Raw genomic sequence first — 14,909 nt, forward strand, 5'->3', positions numbered from 1 at the left:
ACTAGGAAATGTCTCAAATTCCTCCATCAGAGGTCACATGCCTCTACGCACTACCTCCCTCAAAATGGCTGGTCTCATCCACTGGCGTGGTGGGAGGGGTCCTGAGAGAACCAAAGCCTAGTCTCTGTCTTTCATCTCATTTTCTCCTAGAGGTGTGCCCAGCAAGGGAGGTTTTATGAGAGCATCATCAAGGATCTCACCGAATCAGCCCACTGGCTTGGGAGCTCATTCTCTCCTGCATAGGACATCCAGGCTTGACTCCTGTAGGATGAGGGAGGTGTTGGGATGAAGTAGCCGGTGAAGCCAGGTCTGTTGGCAGCTGGGATGGCAAACACCGCTGGCACTGTGTTACCTGGACAGAGGAAGTGGGTGGGAGGTCAGGAGAGTCTGGGCTCTGGATCCAGACCCCTACCCGCAAGAGCCAGCTAAACCCCATTTCATAGACCACCTGGCTGCCTGCTGGGCCCAAAATCTCAGCAAATCAGGCCTGAGGTGAAGAGCATGTTCTTGGCTATAATATTAAGCAGCTCTATATAGGGCAGAGGAGATGCTGGGTACAGAGACTCCATCTAATGCAGAGCAGAGCCCTGCTGGGGTGGCTGAAACTCTGGGTAATGCATCAGCAAAGAGGGTGGCTGAGGTGGAGGGCACCTGGCTCTCCTTAGTGGAGCTCTTCCAAGGTCACGGTGACTGCCAAGGGGAGCAGGTGGTGCCCTACTCAGGGTATCTGGCACAGAGACCAAGTGGAGCTGAGATCCAGGCTGTGTGCCCTCTTTGCAGGGGTGGGTGCTACATCCACTTTTTTTTCCCCACTTCTCCGGCTGCTTCACGGGCTAGCAGTGCCTCATTTTCCCCATCCTCCTAAAGAGGGAGTAGAGTCCAGTCCTTCCCACTGCACATGCATGAAGTCTACCTCAGGAAGCTGGAAATCTAGGGAGGACTCTGACGTTGGTCCAGGTTAGAGGATGCGAGGGGAAGGTCACTGGGGAGGAAGTAGGAGGCCTCATTCTGTAACCCCGGCCCCCATCACCTGCCTAGTCAATATGGCAGGCATCATCTGTTGTGGCTCAGACCAGCTTTCTAGGCTTTGGAGGTCCAACTCCCCGTATAGAGCCCCCATCCTCTCCCTCATCCTACCCTAATAGCCTTGACCTGTTCAGAGGAAAGGACACCTTGGATGCAGGTGCTTTCTTCCCAGGAGGACGTGCGGTTTTAAAGATTTAACAAAAACAGTCAAAAGGAATGGATTTAACCAGAGGAATTCCTGGAAACCACAAATGGTTGGCAACTGGTGCTAGCAGGTTTAACCATAAAGGCATGGCATGTATACAATAAAAATTCAACCAGGTCACATACAAACTAGGGCATGTGCAAACCTCCAGCTCCATTTGTCATTGTCTGTCAGTTTGACAGAACAAAACAAAACAAAACAAAACAAAAACCACAAACAACTGGAAATGCCCCTTATGTCCATCAAAGGAATGGACTGTTGCAGATCATGTCACAGAACATGATGGGAAGGATGGCGATGGAATGAGTGGCTAGCCTGTGCTCATACAGCCATCTGGAGAAATACTGCAACAATATCGAGTTAAGAAATCAGTGCAAAAGGAATGGGTAGTATATGATTTATGCAAATTTAAAATACATATAGAATTAGCACATACTTTTAAATAGGTACATAACACAACACAGGTCTAAAACCCATGGCCCGAGGACCATGGTCCTCGGGGGAAAAATGGCTATATGTGTCATACTGTGAAGGTAAAATAAACAGAAACCTGAAATATGACAAAATATCAACATCATTTTGACGTTAGCATAACTAGGTATTTTGCATGGTTTCAGCCTTTTTTTTTTTTTTTTTTTTTTTTTTTTTTTTTTTTTTTTTAAGAAATAAAACCAGTAGTTCCTCTGGTCAACACTAGTGAAGTCAGAGGACCCAGACCTGTGGTGGCTCTGGGTCCTGACAGCGGCAGTTTGTGTAGATTGGGGAGAGGGCTCCACACAGGGAACAGGCTTCCTCTCCTCTGCTCACCTGAGTAATTTAAAGCCGATTGATCCAACTGCGTCACCGACACGGGACCTCTGGACACCTGGGCAAACGAGGCACTGTCATGCAACTGGGCGGGCTCAGGTCCTGTGGACTCAGCCATCCGGGTCTTGCTGCCGATATCTGATGTGGACCTGAGTAGAGCAGAGGGACCGTGTGATGTGAGCATGCCTCAGGCACCAAGCAGTCACAATACACTGAAAAGTGGTCTGACGTCATCAAGTCCCCGTTCTCATGAGGTCCTGGGACTGACTTGCTACCAATAACAATGGGACTGCTGGTGGCGTCCACAGGCAGCAGGCACCCAGACCTGCAATAGTGGGGTCGGTTTTTGTTTTTCCTGTTTGAGGTTAGTTCTCTAAGGATGGTTCTGGGTAGGAGAATATTTAATTTCTATGTAAAAGCAGGAGAATATTTAATTTCTATGTAAAAGCAGCGAGACAATTAGTTCTGGGTGTTAGCTGGGGACAGTAGACCTAGGAGGCAATGACATCAGGAACAGCCAATGGGATGGATGGCTTTACCTCTAAAGTGCATTCCTGGTCTAATGCTCTGGGTTTCCATGAAGGAAGTGACATCCTCATGTGGGTGAGGATGGCAGATGGCGGAGAAGGTGGGGGTGGGGGATTGGCAGAAGAAATGGACAGATGATGGCTATCGGCAGACCTGCCACGAAGGACTGAGGTGGGTAACTGATCTGGAGAGTTACACAGAAGTAGCTCAGAACCCCGTGCTTCCTCAGGGAGGCTGGGAGATCCGAGAACACAGTAGGGTGGGAGGAGGAGGGGCGGTCAGTGGGGGATCTCCCTTTCTCATCCCTCCTTCCCTGTCTGTTTGTTCCCACAGCTCTGCTTCAGACGATCCTTTCCAGGAAAACTTCTGGATCTTTCCCTGTGCACTCTGCTGAGAGCCCTTCCTGAGAAATCCTAGAGAGTTACATCAGGGACCCAAGAAGCAAGGCGGTCTGCCATGAATCACAAGGCAGACCTTTGGCAGATGAGGCAACGGCTCCTTAGTCAGCTTCTTACCACCCCACCCTGGACACCACTGGCCTTGAGGGGCCATGTCAAGCGGGCTCGACCCTGAACCGTCAGAACTGAAAATAGCATCTTTCCTAGGGATGCTCCCTTTTTTTAAAACCATCTGCACAAAGTCCATGCCTGTGGCCCACAGATGGGCTGCCCAGTATGTTGGGGAAGGGTTGTGGAGCAAGGCTGGGCCAGTGACCCAGCATTCCCCAGGGCAGGGTTATTCCTAGCTTGGGTATCAGAATTAGTTCATTCTTCCCCAGAGCTCCTGGTTTTTCTATTTCTTGTCCCACTTTATTAAAGACATGTGCTGTCTGTGTCAGTAAAGAACAAAGAGAAGGCGTAGCAAATGCCTCGTGCTGAGATGTGTGAGTTCAGCCTCTCTGAAAAGTCAAGACTGGGAGTGGGTAGCCCAGGCCCACTACTCCCTGGCCCCTGAGACACTGTCCTACAAATAACAAAGGGACTTCTGGGTATGCAAACACAGGATGAGGCGGCCACACTTGTCATTTTCATATCTTCAAGGTCAGGGTATGGGCAATCAAGGTGGGGCGGTTTGGATTGTGGGTCTCAGGGACTTTCTGTTTAGAAAGACATGCAAATTGTTCAGTGTGGTCTCCACTTCGTGACACCCCTGTGCCCCAGCCGCAGGGGACACACCTTGAACTGGGACAGGGAAGGAAGTGAGTTTACTGGTGTGACTGTCCACAGGACTAAACAGCCTGGGGGTCAAATCTTCCCCAAATATCTCAAAGCCACAAAAAGAATGTGTTACCGCCTGAGGGAAGCCACAGCCACAGGGCCTGTCCTGGGAGGTACAGGTGGCGGGGGAGAGCCCATGACCATTTCAGGAAGCTGGGAAAACCTGTAAGCCTGTGAAGAGACAAGCAAATCAGAGACAGAGCTGTTTAAACCAGCGTCCCCCAGCACACAGCTTCTTATTTAAGGAGAAAGAACCCTTCCAGGGGCCAGACCCTCAGTCCTTCCTCACATGTGTTCCCCAGATCTTCCTTACCGCAGTCCCCACGCTCATCCCATGCACCCTCATCTCTGTGGCTCTGGTTCGCTTGGACCACTGTAGTCCCAGAGCCATTCAGTGGCCTTACACTTTCCTCCTCGGGCGTTGGCAAATGCTGTTCCCTCTTCCTGGCATGATTTTCTCCTGGTTCTGCCTATCACTCCTTCCTTCATAACATTCAACCTGCCCCATACTTCCCTTTTCTCTGTCTAAGGAAATGAGTACTTTTTGGCTAAATTATATGGCTCCTTGCTTATTCATTATCTGCCACCAGCTAGACTGTAATCTGAGGTTTTAAGGGCAAAGTTTTGTTGTCAGTAAGATCATGCCTGGAATAGTGCGTAGCAGAAGATCAATAAATGTTAGCGCGGAAGAAGAAATGAATGAATGGCCGGGGCAGTTTCCTTTCTCATGGAACAAATGAATGAATGACCGGGGGCAGTTTCCTTTCTCTTGGAACGCGGGTTTAATGTGGGAAAGGAGTGTGTTGCGGGGATGAGGGGGGGGGAGGCAGGAGGATCTCATGAACAGACTTTCAACTCCTAGGGAAATCTGGTGACCTCTGTGGACTCCAATGTCCTCTTCTGAAGTGGAGACATCAATGTTGTGCTCAGGGCGTTACTGAGAAGATAGGCAAGGCCCTGTGTGTGCACGGACTTTGCAAGCAAAGCAAAGACTTCAGTCAACCTTCAAGGGGATACAGGAAAGACAGACAGGGTCAGAGAGGGTCAGTCAAGGCCTACTGTATTGAGAGAAAATCTAGAGATGCTCTTGGGGTAGACAGAGCTCAACTTGTCTTTTTAGGACAGTGTGCATGCCTATCAGACTCTCAAAAAGAACAGGACGGCAGTCCTTTAAACCCCAAAGCATGAGCATAAAATGCTTCAGTAAAGGGACCCCATAACACAGATTCTTTTGAACTGGAAAAGGTCCCCTGCCCCCCTCTAGCACTACAGCAAACACCACACCTGTCAGGGCTAACCCATGTAATAGCAGCGAGGCCGCAGAGAAGACACACTTTCGAAAGGCACCATGAAAATTGTGAGCTGTAAGGGAAATCGCTCAGGACAGCTCTGGTACCCTTCCTCCCCTGCATCTCAGCAAACTAAAACAAAACTGTGAGCTGATGCCAGAGGTGGAAATAGTGAGTGGGAAGCAAATGCAAAAGATGTGACTTCCCAGAAGACAAACCGGGCAACTGATGTCCGATTATGATTTCAGGCTTCAGCACAGGGAGTGTGGTTGAGGTAGGCATGTGCCTGGCAAGCCTGGCCTCTCCTTGGGAGGGTGACTGGTGAGGTTTCAAAGTCTACATGGAAACACCTGGAAATTCTCTTTCTACAGTAGGCTCACAGGATTAGTACAATTAAAAAATAAATAGGTGCTTATACTACAAACAGGAGCTGATGCAATGTACCAGAGGGAGGAATGAACGTCAGTACCAAGGGCACAGACACAGACTTTTAAAGACTTCCAAGTTTCAACTGTCCAGACATAAAACAAAAAAATATAATATTGTAAGAAATGCTGTTGAAGAGTTAATCAAGCAGGACTGATGGCTAATGATTAAGAGCACATACTGTTCTGTTCTTCCACAGGACGAGAGTCCAGTTCCCAGCACCCACATCAGACAGCTCACAACTGCCTGTAACCTCAGCTCCAACACCTTTTCTGGTTTTTCCAACACCCAGTGGGCATGATGCTTACATGTATAAAAACCACATTCTCACATAGCACATACCACACAATTTAAAAAAAATATACATTTTTTTTAAAAAAGTATTAACTGACCAAATTGAGATGTCATCAGGAATGCTATAGCATACTCAAAAACAACTTTCAGACATGAAAGAGGGTTCCTGAGCTAAAGCCCTCAGTGTTGGGGAATTAAAGTGTGCATTCAGAATTGATGAAGAGAGAATTAAGAAACTTGGAAACAGAACTGAGGAACTTAGTCAAAACTAATTGAAAAAAATAGGAAATTGAAAATATAAAAAGAAAAGATGCAGAGTTGGAGGATGAACAGGTCTGACATTGAGATGCCGAAGAGCAGGAGAGGAGGAGTGATGCTGAGCATCTTCCTACATTGTTCTCCACTTTATCATCCTAGGCAGGGTCTCCCACTGTATGCAGCAAGAGCTTTATCCATCACGCCATCTTCACAGATCTATGAAACTATTTTATCAGACATGAAACACGTACTTGAAAGCAGTGCGTCTGGTTGAAATTGGGGAGAGAAAAGAGGGTAAATTTGGCCCATCCCTATTTCATGACGGCTTCCTGTGGTGCTTCCTGAACTCCGAGTTTTGCAGACAGGTTGAAAACCATTGTCCTGCATGCCTTCTCAGCTGTACCTTCAGAATTCTTAATAATTCAACAAGTGATGTGCTCCCTTTACAAAACAGAGGGGTTCACAACCCCTCTGTCTCTTCTGGCCTCTGATGCTATTCAGCAAAGGATGCAGACATCTATTTTTATCCCTGGATCTTGGAAGGCTTATTCTGTACTCAACACAGTTTGCTAGCCAAGAAAAAGTTTGCTATGTTCACCTAATGGTAAATCACTAAAAGATTTGACAAAAACTTCTAAGATTTTTTAACATGGGCTTGACAATTAAAATCTCACTCTAAGAAGAAACAAAACTCATTGTTTATCTTGATCTCTCAACCAACCAAGAGCAATGGACAGAACAGTGTCTAAGAGCAATGGACAGAGCAGTGTCTAAGAGCAGTGGACAGAGCAGTGTCTAAGATCAGTGGACACAGCGGTGTCTAAGAGCAATGGACACAGCAGTGTCTAAGAGCAGTGGACAGAGCAGTGTCTAAGAGCAATGGACAGAGCAGTGTCTAAGAGCAGTGGACAGAGCAGTGTCTAAGAGCAATGGACAGAGCAGTGTCTAAGAGCAGTGGACAGAGCAGTGTCTAAGAGCAGTGGAAAGAGCCTCTCAAAGCTGGCTGTCTAGATTAATCTGAGACAATTAGGTACTTAGTAAGTGTGAACTCTTTTCTTCTGAGACAAAATAAGATTCTGATATGGTAACTGAAATAATCAAGATTTTCTTTCCTCCCACAGTTCTTTGAATCTAAGGTCCTTTCCATACTCCAACCAACATCCAGGACATCCCAGCTTCTTGCTTCAAGGAAGGAAGGTCACAGCAGATTGAAGCTTGCCAAAAGTTGATTCTTGCTGACACTTCAAAAAAATAGGCTTTACTAATCACAAAGCCCTAGATTGTGAGTATCAACCATTTAAGTCCTAAGGCCCTTGGGGGTCTAAATTTGATGCCATGATAGACAAAAGACCTGGAAGAAATAAGGAACATTTAGAGCACTTTGTCTCAGGACTTAACAAATACCCTTTGATTGAAAGGGAAGTTGGAAGGGAGGCAACAGAGCCTAGGATGCCAATGGATTTGTTACAGGGGTGTTGCAGAAAAATCTTTTTGTACACTGTGAAGATGTGTTGCTCTCATTGGTTTAATAAAGAGTTAAATGGCCAATAGTTAGGCAGGAAGAGGTTAGGCGGGCCTTGGCGACAAGGAGAGAGCTGGTTGGGATGAAGAAGGGCAGAGCCACCAGGAGAAGCAAGATAGACATGTTGTGCTGAAAAAAGGTACCAACAAGTGGTACAGCATAGATTAAAAAGTATGGGTTAATTTAAGTTGTAAGAGCTAGTTGGTAACAAGCATAAGCTATCAGCTGAGCATTTATAATTAATAGTAAGTCTCTGTGTGGTTATTTGGGAGCTGGCTGGTGGGACAGAAAATTATGCCTACACAGGGGCTACTTCCTGTCTCACCCTGTGGGATAAGGATCTAAATCCCATGAAGATGTGGGTATGTCTGAAAGTCAGGACCTGTGTGCACCTCTAGGAAAGCTTAGGAATCTGAAGCCTTCCACCCTCATGCAGGATGGAAGAGTCAGGGGACGAGGGAGCCAGATGCAAGGACCTTTAACAGTCCTGCGGGGATAGGTGAGGAAGCTTCTGGAGACAGGGAGAGGGACAGGAGTGAGTGAGCAAGCCTCTCATGAGAGAGTGAGAACAGGAGGATGGGAAAGAAAAGAAACAGGAAGGGAAGGTGAGCCAGCGCTAGCATGCAAGGACAGTAAGGGAGAAGAGGGAGGGGTCTGGTAAGGACTTCTCCACAGTACAGGAAGGTGCCACTGTCCTCTTCTGGCATGCACTTTTCGGGGATGCCATCCAGAGCATGGGGAAACTGGGACCAGAAGCTGCAGCTTTCTCCCCGACTCCCCCTACAGTTTTGCATCGTGCCCAGACATCAGTAGGAGCCTGAGCTGCCCGAGATGGTGGTGGAAAAACAAGGCTAGTTTTCCTGGAACAGGCAGAAAAACACCCAGCGAGTATTACGATTTCAGTACGGCATTTCCCTGTAGGCTCGTGGGGTACACATTGGTCACCAACTGGTGGTATCTGGGGAGAGGTTATGGAACCTTTAGGAGGTAGGGCTAAGCTGGAGGAAGTGGGCTCCTGGGAGTGAGTCCTCGGACGTATCTTATCCCTGGTCCCCCTTTTCCTTCAAAACATGGGCCAAATCCTCTGAAGCCAGGAGCTAGCTTCAGTTTTCCTTCTTCAGGCTGTTCCCTCCGGCATTTTTGTCCTAGTGACATGGCAGTAACTATTCAGTGGGCAGGGCGTGGCATTCTCCAGATTTTTCCCTTCTCTTCCCATGCAACAACCTTCCCATAGATCTGGTGGCTTTCCTGAGTTTAGTGGAGCATGCTTTGGTCAGATATCAAGAGCTCTGCTAGTTTCCAGGGGGACTGCTCAGGGAAGAGAAAAGGCAAACAGCCTTCCACTCACCGAGTCAGTCTGTGAGGTACAGTGGCCTGCCTTCAAGGATCCTGAGAACTGCACGATGCATGATCAACAGTGACTGGTTGGGACCATCCCCTGCAGTTACTTACCCACCTGGCCAGATGGAAGCTCAGGACAGACTCAAATTTTATTTGGAGAAATACAAGCAATGTGATAGATTGTGAATCCTGGCACTGTGGTGACTATAAACATGCCTGATATGTTGGCATGGTTTATTACTAAAGGTCTGGGAGACGACTCTTCCGTTTGCAAGGGGGAAGGAGGAACGTAAACTTGTCAAACCCCCAATGTCATCCTCACAGAGCTGTCTCCCTTACTAGGCCAATAGCAGGAATGGAAAAGCCCCCCCCAAACTGAGCCATCTTCCTTATGACTTCCAACAGTATAGATATCTGCACTTCCGTTGCAGCTGCGGGGACATTCCCTAGAATTCACATTTAGTCAGGGATGGAAAACGTGTTAGCATCAGTGTTAGACAGCAAAACGTTCTGACCCACTTCTGCCATCAAGAACTGCTCAGTTGGTCCCTGAATCTAAGGGTTCCAGTAATGACTGAAGATGGAAAGTACTCAAAAGGAAAATGGAGGCTACACTGAGGACATACAAACTTTTCTTATAATTATTCCCCAAACAACATAGATGATGGCTATTCACATAGTGTTTGGGTTATGTCCTGCTAGGCATTCTAAATATCCTAGAGATGACACAGGAGCATATGAGTAGGTTACATATGCAAACGAGGCCTATGATGGACTTGAGTATGGGTTCTGCTGCTTTTTGAAGGGTCTCGAACCTGTCCCCTGTGGACATCAAGGGGTGACTGTGAGAAACATGGACAAGTTTCTTCACTCTTCCCAACCTGCTTTCTGAGTACTTGGGGCTAGTGACAGCAACATCATGGGAAGTTTGATAGATTGGGAGAGCACTTACATTAGTATGCAGCCAACAATGGGGACCAATAAAGGGCAAGTGTTATTATTAGCAGTACTGTTGACTCTTCTGTAGAGTCTAGTGGGAAGAAGTTTCAACCCTAATGCCTTTTTAAGAGTCCTTACACTCTCGCCGGCAGGAAAGCTGTAGGATATTTTCATCCCACTTGGCATAGACCCATTAAGGCTGCTAGCAAAATTGGATTGGTCGTTAGGTGTCAGGTCCAATTTCTTTATAGATTCAAGAGGTAAAATATGAGCAAAGCCTCCCAAACTGCACCACAGAAATCCCAAGATGCTAGCAGTAACCTTTCCCATGATATAAATCCCACGAGGCTGGCCTTGACACATTAAAAACACCAGCTCCCAATTATCTCCCCAGCAGAGTTTGGAGCACTTTCTTTTCTTTTTCTTTTTCTTTTTTTTAAGACAAGAAGTAATCATAGTCATCATGTTGCTTTTTCTACTGATTTTCACATTATCACAGCAAGGGGGCTCTGCAAGACCTTGGGTTGAGCATCATCATCTCCATTGTGTGTTGTTGGCTATTTTCTCCTTTCATGGAGACAGGAGTCTCCTGTGCACTTGACGGAGAAAGAAACCTTGACAATGAATGGGTGGGTAGTCTTTAGTGTGTTCTGGTCTGATGGTTTGCCCTGAGGTTGGGTTATGCCTCAGATCTTTTCCCTATGAAGCACCCCCAGTTTCTGATGGGTTTGTCCTGTTCAGCACAGTTGCCAACTCCCAATTACAACAAGCAGATGCCTGAATGTTCACATGTCCCACCATGGTTTTGTATGGATTTATTGGACTGAGGTGTAAGGGCTATGGCAACAGCTCACTCATTGCTGACTGGAAGACCTTTCTCGGTCATCTAAAGTTTTCTGAAACCCAGAGCTCTTTGGGTTCCTAGAATTAGCCTCAAGCCAGGGAAGCCCAGTGGCTTCTGAGACTTGTCACCAAACAAAAGCAATGTTTCCTTGGGACCCTGAGGTGGGGCATCAAGTGAGTGTCCTAAATGGGCTTAACAGAGCAGGAGAAGGAGATGTGGTCTCAGAAAGTAGAAAGGGACATAGACAGTAGGCCCAGCAAAACAGAAGAACTAGTTGGATAATAATGGACACTGTCTGTCAAATAATTTGATGTGTTGGCACCATGCCAAGCAGTCTACTGATTATCAACCAACTGGTCTAGGGTGTTTGTTAGGTGCCAGGACTGTGCTAACCATTTAGCAGGAACTAACAACCCTCTTACAACCACCACTATAAGCAGACTCTGAGACTCAGAACTGGCCCCTGAGATTATTTGGTTGGTGAGCACCATTCCAGTTTGGGCTAGGGGTCAAGTTTAGGGATCCTCATACAGAGACTGGAAATGATGAGTCAATCAACTCATTTGCAAGTGGGTGGCAATCAACACAGAACACATATGAGTGGCCTTTTCCAGAGGACAACTTCCTAGGAGGGGTATATAAATGCGTTAAGATTGGGGTATTTTATAGATCTCAGGGAGGAAATTCCCTCCCTGAATGGGGCAAGTGCCAACTTAATACATGTTATCAGAACACTGTGATCTTGGAAACTGTAATATGGATGATGATGATGTGGAATAGCATTTTATTATTTATTTATTTATTCATTCATTCATTTGTTTATTTATTTATTGTTTTTCAAGACAGGTTTTCTCTGTGTAGCCCTGGCTGTCCTGGAACTCACTCTGTAGACCAGGCTGGCCTCAGACTCACAGAGATCTTCCTGCCTCTGTCTCGCGAGTGCTGAGATTAAAGGACTGTGCCACCACATCTGGCTGTGAAAGCATTTTATAACGGCAAATATGTAAGTTTGAGAGAGATTGTTCCCATCTTTTCAGATCCAGGCCTTTGGGAATGTGACTGGAGTGGCCTTTGAGTTGCTGACTTTTTTTAGGAATGCATGGCTTCTAAAGTTTTCTAATGGCAGTGACAAATTTATATTCCCCAAATATATTGTATTTTTTAAATTATGTTAAGAAGATATATGAGTGGCCAACAAAACCATGGGAAGGTGCTCAACATCACTAATCATTAGAGAAACACAAACAAAACCATAATGAGAGCTACCTCAAACTCATTAGGATGTCTACTATCAAGAGAACAGAAAATAACAACCATTGATGAGATGTGAAGAAATCAGAAAGTCATTGTTGGAGAGAATGAAAATGGTACAACCATTGTAGAAAACAATGCCAGTAGAAAATAGAACTCCATGTGACCCAGCACCCCTACTCATGGGTAGATAGGTACCCCAAAAGATGAAAGCAAGAACTGGAAGAGATATTTGTATGCCTGTGTGAGAATTAGCACAACTTACTGTGGCCCAAAAGTGAAGACAACTCAAGTCTGTACACGTTGTCAGACAAACAGATACAATGTGGTATGTACCTTTGAGTATTATTCAGCTTTAAAATTTAGGAAGGGCCTTCTGATGCATGCTACATGGATTAAGCTTGAGGGCTATGCTAAGTGAAATATACCAATCATATAAAGACAAATATTATGTATGAAGCACATAAAGTAGACTACTTTATAGACAGAAGTAAGTGGTGGTTTCCGGACTATGGGGGGAACACAAGGGAGTCTTTTTTAATGAGGATCATGTTGTCAAGATGAAGGGTCCTAGAGATAGTTGCACAAGATGTGAGTATGTGAATTCCACCAAACTGTGTACTTTAAAATGGTTAATATGCTGAGTGTTGGGGGCTGGAGACATGGCTCAGTGGTTAAGAACATGCTCTTTTGATTTTTTTTGTTTTGTTTTGTTTTTTGAGTCAGGGTTTCTCTGTGTAGCTTTGGAGCCTTTCCTAAAACTCACTCTGTAGCTCAGTCTGGCCGCGAACTCACAGAGATCTGCCTGCCTGTGCCTTCCGAGTGCTGGGATTAAAGGCTTGTGCCACCACCACCTGGCTGAGCATGCTCGTTTGGAAGACTAGGGTTCCATTCCTAGCACTCACATGGCAATTCACAAATGTCTGTAACACAAGTTTCCTGGGGACTGGACACCCTCTTCTGTAAAATAGGAATAAAACTGCACTTGTCTCAGAGGTAGATTGTATAGATTGCATAGCATACAAGTAATGCCCAGATCAGCGCAGTGTATAATAATTAACTCTTATGCACTTACAGAGGAACGTCCTACTTATTAGGCAGTAGGTTATTGTTCATATTTATTTATTTTTACCAGCAGAAACTTAAAACAACTTCCTCAGGTTCCAAAGCCAGAGAGTGGTCAGGGTGGGATTCAAGGTCAAGCCACGTGGCTCACAGCCTACGTTCTTAGCCACCGGGATGCACAGGCCCTTTATTCGGGGCTTCTTGATGCCTTTTGACATTTTAATTGGGTTTCATGTCTGAGTGGAGAAAACCACCAGTGAGTGGAGAATGGGGTCAACCCTTTCAGGAGTGATAGCAGAAAAGGGAATGCCTCTAAAATGGGTTAAGGCTTCACATTAGGCTCCTCAGGGACCTGTCCCGCAAGAACAAGGTTTGGCTGGGGATCATGAGTGAAGAATGAGAAGAGACTCCAGTACAGCTGGTCTCTAAACCCCCAGATCCCGGCTGTGGGTCGCCTGTTGGACTGTGGTGGGAAGAGCAAACCCAAAGACGGTAGGTGGCCGGAAGCTGTGACTTACCGGTCGGGGCAGACTGTATTGGTACATTTCCGGGCGGTAGGTGGGCACCCACTGCACTCCAGCCCGGGGCCGGGTCATGGTCCCTGGAGCGCTAGTCACCACCTCTGAGTATGGCAGGTGCTGAGTAGAGCCGTAGGCCTCCGGGTGCCGGCTTTGGCCTGCGTGGCCGGCGGATGCCAGGCTGAAGGCCTCCTCCAGGAGCATGTGCATCTGTTGCCGGACTTCGTCGATGGAAGGCTGTGAGCTCAGCGTGGAGGTCTCTGAGTGGCCCTTCACCTGCCGGGCCCTGCCGTAGCCCCGGGGTTCATGGACTCTGTCCACATTGGTTTCCTCTATGATCTCGGGCTCAGTCTGTGGGATCAAACAAAGCCCAGCAATTTGTTAATGAAGCTCTCTCTTGAATCTTGAACTATTCACTGGGGCTGATGAGATAATGAGTCTGTGCTAACTTAGGTCATAGCCAATGTGCTCTATCTAGGAATTCCCACAGCAGGAGCAGTCAGCTCGGATTACACAGGAAAGGCTGCACTCCAACTACTATTGTAGTCTTCAGGTGTCCACACTACACCAGTCCCGCAGACTTTCTAATTAGCATAATAATGAGAAATGGCTCTCACTGATTAAATTAATGGCATTCTCAAAATCTAGATGCCTTTGGGTATAAGAATGTGGAGCATTCTGTAGTCTATACCCCAAAGGATGGCAAATCACTTTACATGAGCCTGGCTCCGGCCACTGGTTAGGGAATTCCTGGTTTCCTGATTCCATTTATCATGGAGAGCAGCTCAGTCTTCCTTCTACACAGATGATCTACAAGTATCATGTGACATGAATGAAAAGTCCTGAATGGGGCCCAGCAGGAGCATGCCAGGAGATTCTGATGCCTGCTCAAGGCTGAGATCTATTGATCTAGAACATTCTCTTTTCACCTGCACCCATCATTCAGGGAGTAGCTGCAGAACTGAGGGGGATAGATAGACAACTGGATCTCATGAGTGTCAGAGAAGTCTACGTGGACCATCAGCTTCTGTTGCCCATTGATGAAGGTGTTTGTTTAGTACATTGTTTATTCTGTTCTGTGGGATGCCCGTGAGGGCCCATTCCTCACCAGTTCTATGGGACGCATGTAAGTGCTCACGCTGTCACACAGGCCCTGCACAAACTTCAGAATGCAAAATGCAGGGGACAAGGGGTGGCTCAGGTGATCCAGTCCGCTGCCCCACAGTAACTTCTACGGTAAGAGCCAGATCTAAGGTGCACCGAGAAGCTAAAACCTGGGGCGTTAAGGATGCCCCAGCCTGGAAAGCTGCTGTATTTATTTCCACTTCTTCATTTGTAAAAGGATGACATACTACCTCAGAGGGGTGGACAAGGATTCA

General features: G+C 46.7%; 1 protein-coding gene across 7 annotated transcripts in view; it reads right to left on the reverse strand.

Moving 5' to 3' along the window:
- Kiaa1549l (KIAA1549 like) overlaps positions 1 to 14,909 on the reverse strand; it is a 279,877-nt gene that overhangs the window by 11,829 nt on the left and 253,139 nt on the right. For all 7 annotated transcript variants that reach the window (XM_052725831.1, XM_052725834.1, XM_052725833.1 and 4 more), the window contains 4 exons: positions 13,531 to 13,881; positions 3,857 to 3,954; positions 2,039 to 2,187; positions 201 to 352 (listed from right to left, as the gene is read on the reverse strand). In XM_052725831.1, coding sequence (XP_052581791.1) covers positions 201 to 352; positions 2,039 to 2,187; positions 3,857 to 3,954; positions 13,531 to 13,881 — 750 coding nt within the window. The remainder of the gene's footprint in view (positions 1 to 200; positions 353 to 2,038; positions 2,188 to 3,856; positions 3,955 to 13,530; positions 13,882 to 14,909) is intronic.

The sequence above is a fragment of the Peromyscus californicus genome, unplaced genomic scaffold (assembly GCF_007827085.1).
Source record: "Peromyscus californicus insignis strain IS unplaced genomic scaffold, ASM782708v3 Scaffold_7__1_contigs__length_154581171, whole genome shotgun sequence".
In the NCBI taxonomy this organism is placed as follows: Eukaryota; Metazoa; Chordata; class Mammalia; order Rodentia; family Cricetidae; genus Peromyscus; species Peromyscus californicus.